This window comes from Pholcus phalangioides, unplaced genomic scaffold, assembly GCF_987345545.1.
Source record: "Pholcus phalangioides strain wild (caught in Gottingen) unplaced genomic scaffold, Ppha-v1.0 ptg000001l_1, whole genome shotgun sequence".
Classification (NCBI taxonomy): Eukaryota; Metazoa; Arthropoda; class Arachnida; order Araneae; family Pholcidae; genus Pholcus; species Pholcus phalangioides.
In genome coordinates this window covers 14,777,768-14,799,269 of record NW_028301594.1, presented here as the reverse complement: position 1 = coordinate 14,799,269, position 21,502 = coordinate 14,777,768, and the positions used below count along the sequence as shown (strand labels likewise).

At 38.1% G+C, this 21,502-nt stretch overlaps 1 protein-coding gene across 1 annotated transcript in view; it reads right to left on the bottom strand.

Moving 5' to 3' along the window:
• Positions 1-1,436: 1,436 nt before the first annotated feature.
• LOC149089928 (neuroligin-4, X-linked-like) overlaps positions 1,437-21,502 on the bottom strand; it is a 180,844-nt gene continuing 160,778 nt past the window's right edge. Inside the window, exons 5-8 of the mRNA XM_089231090.1 lie at positions 11,517-11,638; positions 8,749-9,278; positions 4,992-5,117; positions 1,437-1,946 (exon numbers count right to left, since the gene is read on the bottom strand). Coding sequence (XP_089087216.1) covers positions 1,614-1,946; positions 4,992-5,117; positions 8,749-9,278; positions 11,517-11,638 — 1,111 coding nt within the window. The 3' untranslated portion in view covers positions 1,437-1,613. The remainder of the gene's footprint in view (positions 1,947-4,991; positions 5,118-8,748; positions 9,279-11,516; positions 11,639-21,502) is intronic.

Sequence of the window (21,502 nt, the reverse complement as noted above, 5' to 3'; positions counted from 1 at the left end):
TTATGACAAAACGATAATGTTAATAATATCACGACAATAACGGATATACTGATAGCTATTCCCATTCGTATAGGCCATACAAATGCAAATGATAATAATATAAATGCATACAACATAAATTCTTTGTGAAATGCCATTCAGACTATATCATGCCCCACCATAATACAAAACAGAGGGTATCCAAAAATTGTAGAATGTGATGCAGTTATAACGTTTGTTGCATTGTGCTTAGGAAAACAGTAACTTTGAAGTCAGAGAGAATTTCAAAAATGATTACAGTTTTTTGCAAGAGAGGATAGACCTGCAATCGGTAGAGAAACTGTAGTACGATATTTTCTAAATATTTTCCATTTACAACAATGACGTGGTGTAATCTCAGAAAAAAAAATTCCTAGATACCAGTGTAAAGATCTTAGATGGAGTTTCGATTGAATTCAGGCAAAATACCGAAATTAGTTACGAAGTTAGTTGCTGAATTCCTAAAATTAAATACGGTGTTTTCGTGCGCGAAGTCCCGTAAAATACATTTTTTTGAAGAGGTTTTTTTTTTTCTAAGAATTTTCTTCTCATACTATGCCATGTTGATGCTGCATATGGTGGATATTTCGAAAACCTTTTGTATTTTAGTTAATTCTTTAAACTGCAGTGTCATCTGTTTCAAAAATTTGGAACCAATTTTGAAGTTATGTCTGACCGACAATTTATTGTTTCCACCGATGCAGCAAGTTATGCAATTTCTGTCACTTCTCGTTCCAGTCTTTTATCAATTTTTCGAAAGGATTCGTCGATTTTGGAACACTTTGTATCCGTCGGATGAACCTCACACCCCACCCGTTATTATACAAAAAAATTCTTAATCCGGATGCTACCATTGCTGCCTGTATAAACTTGTAGGGCAAGACGGACAGAACCTCGAGTGGAGTGCCAACGTTGTGCAGTTCCACAGAGGTGTGTGTCCCTTAATTTACCCTTGCGTATAATACATATTATACACCTATGGGGGACCTTGTATATGGCGAATGAACTCAGAAAATTAAAGAACTGAGGGCATGATAATAAACAAACTTCTCGGGGATGACGTCACCATAACCAACAAGATCACTGAATCGGTAATTTATAATAACAGAGAATTCTGAAGTAGAAAATAAATCACATTGAATGGCGTTGGTTATCATTTTAGTGACTTTCAAGTTGAGAATTCAGATGGGATTATCTTGAATTGTGACCTTTAGTTTGAACGGAATGAATGCCATGAAGAGAATTGCACTCGTAAGGAGCTCATTGGATTGGATGAGACATATTCACCAAAATAGTACTGGTGTCTCATTTTGTCAGAAACACACACGTACGCGCATTTACGAAGCGATCATCAGTGTTCTCCGGTGTCAACGGGAATGCAACCCGCTCAGTTCTAATTGATCATTATTAGCACTGCAGTGTGTGTGTGTGTCCATTCCACGCGATACATCGCGAACGAGAGGGCAATAGCAACTCCACGCTCAGGTCAATAGAAAATTACTGACCTGTGATGTCCACGGCGTCCCAGAGAGACACAGAGAGATATAGGAAATGTACAATATAGTTTCCTTGTCGAGACAATTAACGAACTTTCCTCAGACGGGCATCTCTTGTGTCTGAGGCGGTGTCGAAGCGTTTTGCTTTTGGATGCCGCAGTGAGGCAGCAGAGGCTGGGCCTCTGGTAAGGCGCTGCTGTCAGGAGTCGTCGGAGGCGGCGGCACCATCACGGGCTTAGGTGGAACTTTAGGTGGCATCATCCGTACCCCGCCAGGTGGCGGCGGATGACTCAAGGTCATGTGATGGTGATGGCTGTAGTCCGGTGGAAGATTTGGAGGGCACATTGGGATCGGTGATGAAGTTCCCGTCGGTGTCGCTTTTGTAGGCGGTGAAGGAATCACCATCGAGTCTCTGTCACCGGCTCGGCGCACCTAAAGAGCAGATATAAAAATCATTAGTAAATTATAGGGATTATTGGTTTTTTATTTCACTATGCCTTGGAGCAGCACCACTTTTGAAAATTAAAGTGAAGAATAGGTACACCAGCCGGAAATTTGCGTGTGGGTAAATGTAAGCTGGCATGTGTATACGTTTTGAGTAGCATGCATTATCATTTAGGTCCCGTGATACACATGCTGCCAAGGCAGTACAGCCAATGAGATTATTGGTAACAACTTGTTACCAATAATCTCATTGGTTGCGTTGCATGTGCTCGCGAAAGCGACGTGCTTTCGTGCTGCTTAGTAGCATGTGGTGGTCGAGTGGTTATAGTGCCGGACTCGTGATGCGAGGATCCGGGTTCGAACCCCACAGTGGTGGTCGGGTGAAGTTGGTTTTCTGTGGTTCCCAACTTCAAGGCGCAAATGCGAGCCGATCTCCCCGTTAAAAAGTCTCGCCACAGAGAGCAACAGTCCTACAACGGTAAATCATTCAACCATAACACTTCACTCATAGTTAGTAAAACTGGGGGCAGATGACAGCACTACACATAACAAGCATTACACAGAAGCAAACTTTGCGTCAGGTTGCACTCCACGTACACGCACATTCCCGCATGTACCGATTCGTTGGGGGGTTCCGCGGGGGGGGGGGTGCATGTGTGGTGTAGCAGTAGTAGGTAGGGGCTCGGGGATCCATGATGTTCTTAAGTCAGCCACCTCGTTGGGCAATTTGCCTGTTGTGGCGTTGTATTTGTATTTGTATGTGTATTACGGGCTTTATTATTAAGGGTGTTTCCTAAATCCTAATTATGACATAGTGGCCTGTGGGTTCCGACTGAAATTGGTAAACAGTGCAAAGCCCTGAGTCATTTCTTAGCCATCCTGGACTAGTAGTGCGATATTCGCCATGGTTGTATATGTTTTATTTTTAAACTACTTAGAGTTTAATATTACCCCATTTCTCCTTTTTCATACCTTCATCGCCAACTGAGCGATATTTCCCGTCAAAATCAAACGATAATAATTTAGGATAATTTTTAGACTGAAAATTACGGTTTCTTGTTGTCGAGTGACTCCTTCCATCATTAGCCAGATACTAATTTTTACGATTTCACTGGCTCATTTTTATTGAAGCACTACTGCTTAATTTTTTATGCAATGTGGGGTGGGGGGGTCCCTTCAATATATACCTCGGCTGATGAACGCCACGGCTCGCAGAATTTTTCGGCAAATGAAGATTATTCTCGACATATTTGTTCTCTCGGGTAACAAATACGGATCCGGCTAACGAGTACTTTTAGTGGATATGGATGCGCAAGCTAACCTAACACAACCGCGTCGCGAACTAAATTTTCTAAAATGAAAAGTAATCCAATGAGCAACTGTCACTCGAGCCAGAATAATTACTTATCAAATTCGGGGGGGGGGGGGGAGGGAAGGAATCACTGTTTTCAGATACACCTCTATTCCTCCTTCAGAAAGATTTAAGTGCCATTTCATGTGGAATGAATGATTAAGCTAAGAGAAAACGCGTTAAAATAATAATAAAAGCACTTCAGACTTGAATGATTTCAGCGGAAACGGATTTTAATGTCTATTCACCAAATGAATAATTGTTATTGATTCATACATTCTTGGAACTTACATGTGTGTGAGAGAGAAAATTGCTGGCACAAAGCACACCAAGTTAAATATCTTTTTATCGCTATGACTCACGAAACCCGACTGCATACCGTAGATAATGTAAACGAAAGACGTGTTAAGTTTTTCATCTACTTTTAGATTCAAGAAAAATTCAATCCCAAGTCGTCCGATTGGTAAGCTGTTTGTCTCAGCCTTCAGCCAATATTTGTCTTTTTACAGTGTTTCAGTGTTTTCCGTGTGTTTTATGAAGCTTATGTTCAAATTTTGGCCCATTTTTGGAACGAACCGAACGACTTTCCATAGAAACAAATGGAAAATCTCGTTTTTCTAACAAATGCGATTCTGGAACGGAATGTCTTCGTTAGCCGAGGTATCTCTGTACTTCTGCCGTAGCGTTTCCAGTGAGCCATCGAAACCTGCTCTAACAACCCCATGCGCAAATTTCTATCGAAGAATCGCTAAAAAGAAAAGGTGATGAATAAGCATCATTGTAGTTTTAGAAATTTGAATGATATTTCGCCTCACAGTATGACATGGATTGATATTCCAACATATTTAGTCCAGCCAGATGCTATTGTGCCGAATGGGAAATGGGGCTGATTGTGCATTATTTTTCAATAATCTTCAATGCATAATTTTTACGATACGCTTTGTTCGAAAAAGTTACTGTACTCCTTGAATGGAAGCAAATTGTATGATTTTTTTGCCTTGATAATCATCGTCACCTATAATAAAAAATTTTATGGTGCGCTTTTAGCGGGATGAAGGAAAGATGTTTTTTCACAGAATTTTTAGCTGATGAAGTACGCACTTGTGTAACTCAGATGATCATTTAATTTTATCTGAAAAAGGTAGTCCAGTGACTTTTGCGAGTCTGGCGTATTTCCTAACATTTTAGCATCATCTGAGCAATAAATGCTTGTTTACCTTACGTAAGCAAAATATTATACGCCTCCTATCACGAGTTACTAATTTATTCTATTTAAGCTTCTATTTATTTAAGTTACTATTTAAGCTTCTGTAAAAGATCAACTTCACACAAATACATCATGATTATATCAACAAACAAAAGGATGGGTAAGTGAAGGAAAGTAATCAACATTCACACTAGTCATGCGAGTGTAATCGAATAGCATGGCATTCCGCGCACTAGAAATAATCATTTACATGGTCTCCGCAAAAAAGGAAAATAAAGATCTAAAAATCATGCTCTTAACACACTCACAATGCACATGAGTGCATTAATATTCCAAGCATAATGCATTCAAGCTCTCTTTCAAAACCGGAAGCAACTATGTAGCGATCTGTATATTAGTAGGTATTAAGGAAATCGTGGAATGGCATGCATAAACAGAGTATGCATGCATCGCTGGTCATGACGGCATATCTTACTTCGTATTCCCATATATTGAATTTATCCCTGTCAATGTTAATATCTTTGTCACTTCCACCGTGCGTTTGCCGGAAAGACTCGTCGTCTCCGGGTTCTTCGCCGTCGGTTCCGTAGACGGGACCGTCCTAAAAAGCAAATACAAACTATGTCACTGATAACGTTCCGTTTTTCTTTTCCTAGTCCAACACATATTTTATATATGTTACGACCAGACCCTGAAATCGGTTAGTTCGCGAATCGGTCAATTCCGTTGTAAATTGATGAGGACAATGTTCGAATTTCGGGTTTTGGCCAGCCAGTACGCGAACTGGCTGGAGATCGCTACCCAAAGTCCGAAAAGAAGAAGGAGGATTCAGAGGTCATCACGAAATCGATGTATTTTTATGTGATAATTATAGTAACGTCGGCTATGACAAGCATCATATCTAGGTCACACGATGCGATTATCATTTTTTTTCCTTTAAAATTTCAAAAATTTTTTAAAAATATGTCTATTTTGCTAAAAAATATTTTTTCTCTGAAATTTATCCTTATTTTCTCTCCTCACATGGATCTAATCCAGTACAACTACTATGTATAGCCATGTATCACACGTTGGAGATGTAAAAAATTAACGTGATGCCCACCGGTCCGTCTTACATCAGTACATAGATCTTTTGCTAGGCCCTCGCGATGCATCTAGCCGGGCCAGCATCGCGAGTATCCAGGTTTCAACCCTGTTGGTGGGACAGTGGTGGTCGATTAAAGTGTGTTATCTCGGCTTTTTCAACTTCGTAGCGAGAATGCGGACTGGTTTCTCATTGGGACAAGTCTAAGCCGCAGACAGGCCTTCAACATGATACTTACATAACATGAAAGTTCAAGCATTTACCAGGCCCGTCATTTGGGGGGGGGGGGATATATATATACACACATTGAGTACATGTGCTCCCCCCCCCCCTGGAAAAAGTTGAATTGACGGCCCTGATTGCCGTCTTCACTTCAAAATATGGAAGAGACATGGCAGCAGCACTAGAACACAGCACACCCCTAAACACTCAGACAACAAATACGCTAGCGCCACTCATGCACTCAGAAGACACGTGTCGACCGTATAACAATCCTTAATAAATTACACAGGGGAATATTTACGATGTGAATGTGCAGTTATCAGAAGTTGTAATACTACTGCGTTCAAGAAGTCCTGAGACGTATTTTATTTCGGATAAATGGATGCAGATGAAACCTGTTTATTTGATGTTTCCTTAGAAGTAACTACCCTGTGCAATTATGCATTTTTGTCATTCTTCATACAAAGATTGCAAATGTGTGGATTGCAATTCCTTTTATTGCCACATCCTACAGTGCCTTCGTCACTGCGCGCTGCACATCTTCGGAACCAGAGAATCGTTGCTGCACTTAAGCAAATTATTTTTATCCGAGAAAAAAGGAAAAACTCGCAAGAGGGTGATCATGAGAATAAACTAGTTGTGGAAATATCGGAATGCAATGTTTTGACAGGTAATCTGATACCAGGAGGGACCTGTGGGGCAGGGCATTGTCGTGATTGAGCACCCACGACTTCGCCTTCGACTTCTGGTCGGTTGCGTCTCACTGAATCACGCAGACTTACTTTTAAGGACTCACAGGTCAGATTTACACGTCACAAACATCACATTCCGATACTTTCACAGCCACCTTATTTCCCTGATCTTTCGCAATGTGACTTTTTCTTTGTTTTTCGGATAAAAAATTTGCTAAAGGGCAACGATTTTCGGGTTCCTAAGAAGCGCAGCGAGTATTAACGGAGGCACTGGAGGATGTGGAAAGGGGAAGGCTAGATTCGAAGTGGGAAATACCAAATAAACAGGTTGAATCTGTATTTATTTTTCCGTAATAAAATAAGTTTCGGAACTTTTTGAAAATGGTAGTATGAGATTATGCTGTTCTACTGACAATACAAAACACTATAGCCTTGGGGAAACGTTAACAATAAAATGAGTTCGTATCAAGTATGGCACCCCATAAGAATCGTTTTCAATAAACTACATTCGCTAATATCCTATCAATTATTTGACGGATCAGCTTCTGCTTTGCTTTTATTGCATGCTAGATCTGCTTATTTACGGAAACATTTCACGTATTTGCGAAACAGAAAGCTTATCTATTCCCTGTCTCAAATGTTACAATATGGGAAAAAAACCCAGTTATAATGAGTAATGAATCCACGGAACAAACAAAATCCCCTCAGACGAGATGAGAGAGATACAGGACACCCACAAACAAAAATAGGAATATTTCTCAAAACTCTCTCGGTGCAAAAGCGTGTCTTTTTGGTGTGATCTCTCTCTTTGTGCGATGATGGTAATGCTTCTCTGTTCCTCCTTTATGGTCTAATTACGTTCTACTTGTGGATCCAAATTGAATCTGTCTCTGCTGCTCTCACGTTAATGCAATCAGATATGGGAGAATCCAAATCCTCGGAATTAGTTGTGACGTTGTAAGTTCTGTATCACAGAATCTGAATAGCGATTCAAAAATTGCCGGTGACTTTCTAGAGGTTTATTCGCTGGCTTCTCACTAATTGCATTTGAAATCTGTGAGCCCCCCGAGCAATCCTTTAAGTAGATGCGTCTAAGTTAAAATGTCATTAACTCTAGATTTTGTTTCACGCTTCCGGAATAAACGAATTAAAAAAATAGAATAGAAATTAATTCGAAGATATACCCTCTTCTCCGCAATATTTTTTCTTTATCTCTCCTTTCAGGGGTATCAGTTACGTTTTCGCGGCGGCTAATTCTGAGATTAAATGAAGCGTTGCCTTTTCGATGATTCGAAATACTGTGATAAGAGGAAATTATTAATTAATCAATTGAAAATAGGTTTATACAGGGTAGTAAAGATGTTCCCCTAGACCACATTTTACTGGCGAATCGTTGATCCCAGAGGACACTTCCAATTAGAAAAAGTACTCATATGACAAGTAAATCTTAGATACATACGTAATTCATATTTCAAGGGGTTGTATAGATATAAAAAAAGACGTTTGATAAATTTATCGCTTTTTCCGACAATTGCGCATAATATCCGAGTGTCATTGATAAATTTGATAAATACTAAAAAAATTACGTTATGATAATTTGATAAAATACTACGCAATATATCGCGATACGATCACGCAGTTTGTTAAATAGCAGTTCGTTATATCGAGATCCGATTGTAGAATACATTAAATAGGGGTTAATCTTATAAGAGGGGATCGGTTGTTGTTGTTTTCGTGGGATAGGAATTTGTTAAATTGGGGCCTGATCGTATACGAGAAAAATTTGTGAAAAATCGTTAAATCAAAGACTGTTAAATGAGAGACTATTATATCAGGGTACGCTTGCAAACTGTTGAAAAACAATTTGTTATTTCGAGGTTCGACTTGAGGATTCGTCAAGGAAATGTTCGCAGGATGTTCGGAAAACTTCGTTAAATCAGAGTCCATTATATCCGGTTTACACCATGACCCATAAATACGGTCATTATAAATAATAAATCGTATCACGGTAATGAAACTGGACTTATCATATTTACCAATACGAAAAGCTGATTATGCATAAACCGGCAAATGTGATAAATTTATTGCAATTTATCATGTTTACCAATGAAGTTGTATTATCCACAATCCCGGGTAAAAAAATGTGAGGGAAATTTATCGAAATTAGCAAAATGATCGGTGATTATGCATAATAACATGATTTATTACGTTCACCGTAATATATATATTCTTACTTTGTAATTTCTCTTCTGAAGTTTGAGCTCCATTCTATTTTTGTCTCTCTGATAATACACACCGGCGAAAATCAATATATTGAGTATGAGCAACGAGCACCCAACGGCTATCGTGACGCTGAGGGCCGTCGAATACGTGCTCTGGTGAATGAAGACCGATCTGGTCTCCGTGTAGTTTGCAACTGTTTCTGCTGTAGGTTTCCGACCCGGTAGTTCGAGTTGGGTCTGTCCAGTAGATGAGTAGTCCAACGATGACGACGTCGCAACTTGATGCACGTCAGCGCCGCCACTGCCATCGCGAGTGTCGGACTGGGACCCGGAAGATGCCGCCGTCGTCGAACCTGAACCATCGACAGGAAGTGCTATCTGACGAACTACGCCGTCGTACGTCAAGGGATTGTCGTGATCGTCCAAGAGATGGTGCTGTGGTACGACTGCCACTGTACCCGGTCGGTGTAGAAGTGGAATCAAGTTAAGCCAGAATGACAGCCTGTGAGCGTGATAGTGATCTTTGATCTTCGGTTTCATACCTGAAAAGATGTCATGCAGTCATTAAACACATCGACTGGCAAACAGAAGCCAGCTGATCAACATTTTCTAACAAGTTGGCCAAATTAAAAGGTGGCAAATGTATCTTATGATAAAATATTAGTAAAAAGCAACGACCTTGGGATTGATCGCTGGCAACAATCCCATTCATTTGCAAGTTGGTGTATGTCCTCACGAAAGAGGGTCTCGATCTGTGGGAACAGAGAATCCTTTACAGTGATTTTTCGCATTTTTATGAAGAAGACTCCTTACTTACAGATGCTTTACGAGAGGACAATGTTGTCAGGACTAGTGAAAATCTGGACTCAAGGATGGGTGTTCCAGTATATATTGGTGGAATATATAGAAGGTATCGGTTGTTTGCTGGGGTTAAAGTAACCCAAGCATCATTGTGTAAAATAACAGCACCCACATTCAACATTTCAGAAAGTCTGTTGTGTTTACGATACGACGCATTCTTTGGAATGTCTTGAGAAGGGTGCACACAGGACCCATGCGACAAACACAATGCTATTCTTGCTTTCTTTTCAAATCGAACACTGCCCTGGCTCTATCCTCTGTCGGCATTAGTCAATTTTAGCCGCGATTCTTAACGAAATCGACAGGGATTGTTAATAGCATAAAACGGGGTTTGAACCAACTGATACGGTGCACACTAGCACGATAACGTAGTTACATTGTATGTACTATCGGTTCGGTGTGCACCCTGCCTTTCAATAACGTATGGTGGTTGGTGGTGGCTCCATGTCAGAAGAACTTAATTATCAGTGTCCTTGTAATCCCAGGAGATGACAAATAACAGCTACCGACAAAGATATTTGGTGACCAACTTTTCAATTTGAATTTCACTTTATTGATTTAATTTGTTAATTAAATCAATAAAGAGGGGAAGAAAAAATCAACCCCAAAGAGGTCAAGCGGCTCACACTGGTTGATACACTAACAAATTTATGACGAATAATAATGTATTAGTGAACAAAATAACAAAACGAAAAAAGGAAAGAAACATTAAAAAAAACATTTTTTGTGAGAAAAAATAAATAAAAAAGGGGGCAATAGTAATCCAGTGGATAACATGAGAAAAAAAATCAAACGTCAATACATGATTCAAAGTGTTTTTGGGAACAGCAGGGAATGCAACTACATGGGATTTACATGGCATAATTTTCAGATTAATACTACTAATAAAAATAAGTGTAATGTTGCAATGTGTAAGACCCAGATTCCGCTATAAAAGTTTGACAAAAGCCCTTTCATAAAATTTGAAAATTTCAACCGATAAACGTATCGGTTACATTTGAGGTAATGTAACCAATAGGCTCTGTTGTTGTTTTTTTCAAGTTTCGTAAAAAGACGTTTTTAAACTTTTATAAAACTTGAAAAATGATACCTATAAGATTAGTGGTTAAATTCTAGAAATGCAATCCATGATCTTATATGTAGCATTTTTTAAGTTTTATAAAATGACTTTTATCAAATTTTTATAGTGTAATCCTGGCTTAAGATCAAATAGTTTCTTAATTCAATTGAATAAGAAGCGCAGAACAAATAAGAAGAAATTCTCGATGTCGTGGATTAAGAATAGATTTTATGCGTCTTTTGAAAGGTAATACATTAGTAATATTAAAATATCATGTTGTAAAGTGCGGCAAAATTGTGCGATGGGGTAAGTAAAATGCTTCTTTTTAGAAGTGTTTTGTGAATGGCCGAGTATATATTGTTCAGTCTACTTGAGAAATAAGAACTGTTTAACTAAAGGCAAAGCGAATGAACGTTTAAAAATAACTTAACTCTGGGGTTCATAATTATTTTAAAACACTAGATTACACACATTCCGATATTCATTCAGTGCCAGTATCTTCTTCTGAAGACAGTTGGCGTAACATTTACACATGCACTCACGAAACTTAGATATTCACTGTTAGAGTAATAACTTATTCCGAATCACCCACCTCTACGGAAGAAAAATTTTGCCTTTGTGTAGACCGTGTCAAACATTGAATTGCCTGTGTAGAGATAGACTAGGCCTTTGTACGATTTAAGAGGAAAGAAAGGAAGAAGCTTTGGAGTAACGTGCGGTACATTTTCCCTCACATATTTCCTCTCACTTTTTCATTTTAACATTACTAACGAATTTACACCACAGATTGGCATTAACATTCAATTTTTAGAATAAAAAAAAATATTTCATTTAACGACGAGAGCGCACAAGAGCTTACCAATCATAAGGTATTTCTGATGAACTGTCTCGTACTGAGGCCAGATGAAGTTCTCGAACCTTTGCCGGTTTCGATCGTTGCCGAAAGCGTCCAATTCCTGATGAGGTGAAATATTCGGGTCACTGGAATATACATAGTACAGAAATATTTGATCAGGATATTAAAAAAAGGAACCATTCTATAGGCATATAAATGATCAAAAAGCCATGAATCCAACGAGACTTTTATTCCAAGTTTTTAAACACATTCTACAGAACGATGAAATATAAAGAGTCCTTTTTTGTGTGTGTGTGTGTGTGTGTGTGTCCTTTTGCTATACACAAAGTGATATCAAATCATATCCTGATCCTTATTTATCCTTTACTGATATCGCTACCCAAAGACATTCTGGAAAATTCCATAAACAATTTTCTATTGAAACGTAAAAACGAGCAGCGATAGAACGCGAGGGGGAGGTTGAGAAATTCCGTGATACTTCCTTGGAAACTGTAGGATAAAAAAGAAAAAGGAGGAACTAAAGAAAAGGTACATCAATACACACACGTGTGTGTATAAAAAAATAAAATAAATTTGATTATATCTCTTCTCTTGAAAAAAAAAAGGCGAAAGAAAGAATTCTGAAACTATTTTTCTTTTTCTTACACTTCGATGAGCAGGTACATACGGTTGAAAGAATCCTCTCAAAGCTATAGATGGAATATCTCTTAAACTTTTTTTGTTGAACAAGATCTTTCTTATCTTTTTAAGAAATCCTTCCATAATATTTTCGTCAAAATTTTCGGAAGTAGTTACGGAAAATTTCAGATTTTTTCCATTTTTTTTTTTATAAGATTGATCACTTTATCTATTTATCTATTGCGTGGAAGTGTGGCCAGGCTCGAACTTACACGACGCTTTCCGTGTCAAACTTTTTGCGTATCTTGAATCAGTCATAAGTTGCAGAGGCGTACGCAGACTGGTGCTCGGGGGCACGTGTTCCCCCCATAAGCCGACCAAAAGATTTAAATAATATTTCGGTGAAAAAAATCAAATATAAAAAAAAAGTACCCTTCGTATACTATATTAATCAATTTCTGTTAATATAAATGCTTTTAGGAGGGTGGTAACGCACACACACAAAATGTCCCGGGAAGAAAATTTTTGTGCCTCACCCAAGCATTTTCTGCCCCCGTAATGGTTTATCCTGCATAAGTTCGAACGGTGATGGTGAGGATGACTCACCTCACGACAATGAGGTGATATCAGGTTGCTTAGACAGGTTCAGAATATTATGGAATTCATATTTGATTTGATGTGAATGGTTTCTTGCTCATTTTACTCGGTGTCGCGTCAGTCGGGTCCAACAGATTCAATCCCTATCAAAACGCACTTGTCCTCTCAACCGATGCACAAGCTTCTTTATTTCTTCAGTAGTGCTGTATAAAAACACGTTTCATTTTGCTTATAAATCTTTTTTTTTTCAAGTAGGTGAAATGATTTAATTTCAGGAAATGTTATCCTCGTTTTCACAGGATTTTCCGAATGTGTCTGAATATTTTTGTTCAGAACTAGTTATTGTAGTGCCATACATGGCCCAGGCTCTGTTCCAAGGGGGATATAAGCGCATTATCCAGAGGGTATTATTGGTCCCATTGGCTGTGAATAGACAAAATATGGCTGAGAAAGGTTATTTTGTCGGCCAAAATAGTGAGGCTAAAGAAATTAACGTAGACAACGCGTAGTAAATGATGGAGTATTTATCAGCGACCATGAGAGCGCAGTTTAATATGTGATACCCTCGGTAATCGAAGCGGTCCCTTCGATTATTTCTCGGTTTTTCAGAGACGACTGCGGACTTAGCTGGATTGTGATAGTATATACAGCAGTCAAAATATACACAGCTATAAGTACTAATAGCACTACTCCGACTGTTATCTCAGCCGTCTCTGGGAAATCACAGAAATCACTTAGTCGACACCCAAGATTGCTACAGTAAGTGTTGATAAAGTGTTTGCTTTGATTTTGTCTGGTTCACGTCTGGATAGCAGAGAAACGTATAGCCCTGGTCGTGAAAGCCCTGCTATGTGCATAGTACTTATCGGTGTACTCATGGCCGGCATATCAATCATTATTTTGTTATTCATTGACTCGGACATTCAGTGAAGCAAACAATATTCACTAAATAAGTACAAATGCTTTACCTTAGTTTCAGGGGAGAGGGTTTTGTGTCTACTGTCTACTTTGGGCAGAGCTCGACACCCCCCTGAAGTCAAAGTCAAATTCGGAAATATATCATTATTAGTACTGCCATGTTCTTCAGATGCACTGAATGAGAACACGGAAAGAGATCTGAATGCAATATACTTTAGATAGTTTTACAGCGATACTAGGCTAAAGACGATTTTTTTCGTGCTTCTCTCTCTCGGCTAACGAACATTTTCGTTGATGTGGATGCACGTGTGACATAAAACAGTCATGTCTTGAGCTGAATTTTTGGCACCAATCACCATCAGAATTATCTCACTTGAGTCCGATTAACTCATGTGCGGACTCATGTCCTGTTATATTTCCCCCCAGATGTACTTCCATTTCTCTTCCAGAGCTGAATAGTTTACCAAGAGTTTGATTAAAAGATATAGGAAATAGCTAAATAACAGCTGATAGAAAATACATTTAAATAAAAAGCCTGTGAGTTTAGAGCATCAAACTGCCCAATCTGGACATTCTAGGTACTTATTTTTTCTATCTACATGTTTCAGACACAGAAATGAGCTGGCTAAATCACAAATGGATTGGGACACCTACCAACCCTGAACAATTTTGTGAACACTAGCTTTTAGTTGGCATTATTTGTGTGCATGCATGCATGCGTGCGTGCGTGCGTGCGCGTGCGTGCGTGTATTAGCGTAAAATAAAAAAATCGTCAATGTTTCTCATCTTATTGTAAACTACCGTTTATTCGATTTTGAAACAATTCATTTGAAACCTTCAGTTAGTTTTTGTCTTCTTATAGAGGTGTTTAACAAAACTGAATTTTGGGCAGAACATGGAACGAATGAAATGATTTTCTAAAGAAACATATGGGAAATCACATTTCGGCTTACGAAGATTACGGCTAATGAACTCGAACATGATGTCGGACGAATGATCCTCATTAGCCGAGGTATCACTGTACAAATACAAATACAACAGCACAATAGGCCAAATGTCCAACGAGGTGGATAAGAAAAAGATGCCCATAACAAATATCTATGTCATCTATGCCAAAAATACAGCAACCCAATTAAAAATGCAATTACAAACAATATACATATATGATAAAATATTATAGAATGTCCATAAAGAATACTTATGGTTGCCTTAGTCTAAGTATGGATAGATTCTCGATTTACCCCAACATGCCTACGCATTTCTTTTTAAACGTACCAATTTTATTAGCATTTACTACCTCCGGGGGGTAAGCTATTCCATTTCTTAACAACCTTATTAGAGAAAAACTCCCTGCGACACCACAACCTAGAACTATCCCTTACCAATCGATGATGGCGCCCCTTGTAAAAGCAGTCGATTGACGGTGTAACAATAAATCCCCGTGTGCCAATAAGAACTCAATAAGAACACACGTAGCTCTTCTCTGCACCCTTTCAACGAAGTCTATGTGCCTCTCTATGTATGGTCTAGTATTAATATTCTCTTTAGAACGATTTTCAAACTGACTTAGCATTGATTTTAAAACCAAACATTTTAAGTTGGTGTTTTGTCAGACATTATAGTCTTTTTTATAATTCTCGAATGTAATAATTTCAACATAATGTAGAAGTAGCATAAGATATGCAAATAAAAGGACAATGTTGTGATCATTCTCTTTTGGATCTGGGTAAGTCATCTCTGTGACTATTATGGATGCTGGTGTTGTTGATAAAATTAAGTAAAAGGGAAGACGCAGATCTAAATTCATAAGAAAAATATTTAAAACATATCAACGCATTGGAATTAATGGTATCCGGTTGCCCTTCCATCGAAAGAAATGGGAAACTATTTCCCGAAGTCACGAGAAATATTCTTGAATAAATAAATAACAAAAAAATGCATATACATATATATATATATTTACTCTTATTAGTAGTAAGTAGACAGTGTATTCTTCTTCTTTTAATAAAAGCAATTTTTCATAAGTAGAGCTAAATAAGTTTGTTTTAGTAATAAGGGGTAAAACAAAGTTGCTTCCTGTTATTAGTTGAGGAAACTGAAATTACTTACGCAAACTTGTTTGTTTCTTTACTTCTACTAAAATATTGAAGTTCTTTAAAGAAACTTGTTTGTTTTCTTTCACGAAAATGACAGTACGTTGGAATTTCGTTTAAATCGATTTATGTTACTTTTCATTAATGAAATCTATTTGCTCTTCGCTCTGGAAAACACTTAACCCCGTCTGGTTGAGAATTTTGCTGTTTTATATGATAAGGGGCTTATTTTAAGTGAAACAACAACGCGTTTAATCAGTTTTTCCTCCAACCAAAATCTCAAATACGATAAGTATCGCAGCACTCAATATATTTATGGCTTGCTTCAGTTTTACAAGAACTATTGCGTTGCGATTGGTTATTAAAATTAATACATTCAACTCATAGTCAGTGAAGTGTATGAATGAATAAGTGTAACGTTGTAGGCTTGTTGCTCTCTGCGGCGAGACTTTTCAATGTGGAGATCGGCTCGCATTCGCGCGTTGAAGTTGGGAACCGCAGAAAGCCAACTTCAACCGACCACCACTGTGGTGAGGTTCGAACCCGGGACCTCGCGGCGCGAGTCCGTTACTATGACCACTCGACCACCACAGCGGCCTTTACACCACTTTGCATGCACTTCGTAAACATTCCGCTGAGGAATTTCTAATTGATTTTATGTAGCATGCGTTGTTTGTGCATATGCGTGGCTCCAACGTATTTATGTTGTCAGAATTATGCTTGTTGTGTGTTCCTAAGGTGATGCCATTCGCCTTCCGTATTTTGACGTGATAATGGCAGATGCATGAATCTTCGGGTCATATATGTATCGCGTTAAAGGTGGTCTGCCTTCACCCTGCGTGAAGAAACTTTCTCAAATGTGAGACTCCGCTCGCATTTGCAACACGAAGTTCGGAAAACCAACTTCATCTGACCAGTACAAAATGTTCGAAACTGGATCCTCGATTAGTTATTCACTGCTGAATGTATTTATGTTGAATTGTACATGATTGGTGGGTGGTGTAAATCTCTCATAGGCTATGCACTGATATTTCCGGAACAACGAAACGGCTTTTGTATCTTTTAAGCAGCTAAACTTTCAGTTTTGCTCCTGCGGCAAATTCGAAACCGTGACCAGCTCGGTCAATTTTTTTTTGAAAGTACAAATACACAAAACCCGATATAAACCCAGCATGATCATATTTCCTTCGAAAATTTGAATCCCTACGGCACATTGCAAGTTAGGTACATCCCGATAAATTGTCAAAGCCAAGTCAAGTTGTCAAGTACAGACAGAAAAATTAGCCAGAATTTGTACGCAGCTCACGGAGGCTTTGAAAGGGTCATGGAGAGCAGTTGAATATTTTCCATGGATCTCTAATATATCTCTATTGGGTTCACGTCTAAAGAAATGAGTGGCTATTCCATACGAGTCAGCGTTTCAGACTGAATGTAATGCTCGGCGACACCTAATTGGAACCCAGGTCATCGGGATGAGAGTCAGATTTCTTAACCACTGGACTGCCAAGCACGTCTTCTAACTAGATTTAGAATAACTTTAAGGATAGTTGGAATATTGGAATAAATTTTGACTTCCGTATTTGTAAAGTAGTAGGCGTTATAATTACAAAGGCTTGAATCTAATTTTTATGCGGTAATATTTATAAATTTTTTTTTTACTTTAGTAATTTTAAATTTTTGTTCAATAACCAATGTCCACTTCTTCGTAACTACACCATGAAAGAAAATCTGAATGCTGTTATAGCCCCACAATGCTTGATAATATTTTGATATGTATTTTGTTTTTCAGTTCTTTAACTCTTTAAGTGACACATTTGTTTTAATTGAGTAGGTTTTTGGTTTTCTTCCGATTTTCCAAAGGGGCAAATTAAGGGGGGGGGGTATAGGAGAATTGTCCCATCGAGAAACGAACTTTACAAAATATTTGGGTTCCTCAATTTTCAAATAAGAGGCTTTCAAGGAGGCGAGATAACTCTCCAGTGCCACTTAAAGGGTTTATGAGAAATATGTGCAGAGCGTTCTGATAAGTTCTCGAACCTTTGCCGGTTTCGATCGTTGCCGAAAGCGTCCAATTCCTGATGAGGTGAAATATTCGGGTCACTGGAATATACATAGTACAGAAATATTTGATCAGGATATTAAAAAAGGAACCATTTTATAGGCATGTAAATGATCAAAAAGCCATGAATCCAACAAGACTTTTATTCCAAGTTTTTAAACACATTCTACAGAACGTTGAAATATAAAGAGACCTTTTTTGTGTGTGTGTGTCCTTTTGCTATACACAAAGTGATATCAAATCATATCTTGATCCTTATTTATCCTTTACTGATATCGCTACCCAAAGACATTCTGGAAAATTCCATAAACAATTTTCTATTGAAACGTAAAAACGAGCAACGATAGAACGCGAGGGGGAGGTTGAGAAATTCCGTGATACTTCCTTGGAAACCGGATAAAAAAAAAGGAAGAACTATGCTTAGCGAAACACAAATATAAAAAGTGCGTATGTTACGGCCGAAGGTCAGTAAGCTGAACTGGCCAGCCAGTTGAACCGGCCAATGTCCGAATTTCGGGCTTTGTCCTTTCCCTGAATGCCGATTCCCTATGATTCGAGGCCATTGCCAAGTTGGCTATTTTTATGTGAAAATTATGGTAATTTATATTTATTGTTAGCTATGATAACCGTTACGATCAACGGAATCGCAATATCAGTTACTAGCGTGAGAGAAACTTTGATATTGAACTCGAACCTGCAACAGCCCTACAGCTCGAAAAAGTATATTTAATATTTCACTCAAGATAAATTCCCAAAACGCATTAATTCGATAGGTAATAATTATTACACGCCCATGTTTGTCTCGATATGAATAAAAAATTTGTAAGCTATCCCCGAACCTGGTGTTGACACTTGATTCCCGCAAGACAAGAATTTTTCCCATCACCGCTAATCGTGGTATAAGAGCCGAATGAATAATTTATAAACCCACGGTGAAAGGTAATAGAAAATTCGAATAACCGGCATGCTCTCTGTCAGTAAGACACTAGGTACGGAAAAGGAATTTTGTGTTTTCCCGGTCCCCAACCCTTCACATTACAGAATCCACCGATTTTCCTAAGGAAAAGGCAAAATGTGCGGAAATATATTTTCACTTCTCCTGCTGCTCTCCATTCCTTACCGGATAAATAGGATAAACAGGGAAGGAAAAGGTTCAAGCACCCATGGGATCGGAAACCGACTGACAAAGAGAGATTTCAGTGTTCAGATTCGATTTTCCTTCCAAGAAAATACGCAACATTCGGCATCATACAACCACAAAAATCGAATTTTGCGCAATAACTTTCCTTAGATAAATGAGGAGAGGAGATTTCTCAAAAGAGGAAATTGTGTATCCGATATTTCGATGCAACATTCGAAATTGATAGTAGTAAACGTGAGACACACATTTGGCGTTTGCATGTAGCGTCTGCTGATGTGTTCTTTCCCCAGTGTTCTTCGACAGAGAGCAAAGCTGAAAATCTTCAGGAGTGTAGACTAATGATATAAAAAAAAAAGAAACCGTTCTTTAGTTATTTGTGGAATTGTGTGAAAAGTATTCGGTATTTTTTTCAAAACCAAAATAATCGGTAAATTTAACATTATTAAGCAGAATGATATATATATATATGTTACTGCCAAAGCCCGAAGTGAGGCGAAATCACGACGGGGCCGGCCACTTCGGAAAGACTTTGGCCAGCCATTTCGACAAGTGGTCGAAGAATCCAGGCCAAAGATCGATGTGCTGATGTAAGCAGGCCCGGTAGGAACCAAATCCATTTTTTTTTAATCGCCAACGTGCGTTACCTGTCCATATATCAGATCGATTGGCTACATCTATGTGTCACGAGAGAGAAAAGTAAGAAATTTGAGAGGAAAAAACTATAAAAAAATAATTATATAAACACACATATTGTTTTGTTTTGCCGAAATCTGGACAGAAAGATCATCCATCGTGACTGCGGTTTGATAGGTTGCCATATAACTAACGTGGACGTCATTATCTTTAAAGAATACGACAACTCGACGATGATTCCGAATAATGTCTTTGGCCAAGGAACACCAGCCACTTCTCAAACGTGCCGGCCAATATTGGAACAACGGGCATTGACTGGGTAAATATTTATCTAAATTGGCCAATTCACGATGTGCGCGGCCCCATTGCGAATTAGCCAATTTCGGGCTTTGGCAGTGATATATACTCAAATTCATCTCTCATATTACATTGAGATTTACATACTGAACGGAAATTATTATTCTCATCGTGAAAACTCGGGATTAAAATTAATCACGGACGTTTATTATCTAAAAATAGTAAATCTCTCAAATTTTTACTGAACTAATGCACAAAGAATAGTATACCAGTGCTGAGCAAATATTCCCGACCACATGGATGACTCGGCGACATATATTCGAAAAAAAGATGAACACACACATTTTTATTCATTTTTTATTAATAAATGATGCAAGTCATCCTACACGCTCGAGGAATTTCACGGAAATGAATTTTTTTTTTTGCCTATCGTGATGCAAATGCGCGGTCAACGTATTTTGATCTATTTCCACGGTACCTTGGCAGCTTGGTGCCGACATTAACTCTAATGGGATCTCACACACTACATTTTGGACTAAAATGGAACCATAAACTGTATATATGGGGCTGTTCTGGAAAACAGAAAACCTCACTTGAAGCGAAATTGTACATACCAGGGGTGGCCAACTTCTTTCTGTTCGCGGGCCAACATAATGGTCAGCTATAGCGTCGCATCAGTGGTGCAAGTTTGGTGTATAAGCCGCTACATTATTAATTGGATTAATTCGCTAGTTATTAAATTAATTTCGTCACCAGAAATAAGAAGTTTGTCAGCAATTTGTTAATCAAGAAATCTGCTGCTGGAACCGATAGTTCAAATAATGATCACAAATTTAATTTTTTCATGGTACTTTTACCTTGTCTCGCGGGCAGCACAAAATCACTTCACGGGCCAGCTGTTGCCCCCCCCCCCCCCGGTATATACTAATGGTATACATGGGAAAGAAAATAATTCTTAATTTTCTTAATTTACAGAAAAATGTTAAAACATATTTTTCCAAAAAATATAAAAATGATATGCAAGACTTACAAAATTGTTTTCAAGCTGCAGGTTTTACTGTATGAGAAAAAAAACAATGTTATGCATCTTATTATGCGTCAAAATTAACTGATTTTTATTATTTTATCTAAGTATACTTTTTTTTGGCCTTAAGGTATTAATTTTGGAAGTTAGTGTGCATATACGTTACAGTAAATGTGATAAATCGGTTATATATATATTATGAATATTCACCGATCGTCTCGACAAACTCGATAAATTTATCACATTTATTCATGATTATGCATTAGCCTCGTCGGTAAATTTGATGAATACTAAAAAATTATCACATTTTCGGGGATGTTCGAAAAGTTAAAGTAGAACTCATTATCTCCGGGTCGGACTATGAATTACAAGTACGATCATCTAAATAATAAATGTTATCATGACAATTTGACCAATTTATCATATTTACCAATACGAAATTGTAATGGTGCCTAATAAACGGCAAATATTATGAATTTAGTACGATTTTATCAAATTTACCAACGGTGCTTGGGTAGTATGCATAATCACCGGTGAAAGTGATAAATTTATAAAACTTACCAAAATGGTCAGCATTTCTGATTAATTTTAACCGAAATTATCACATTT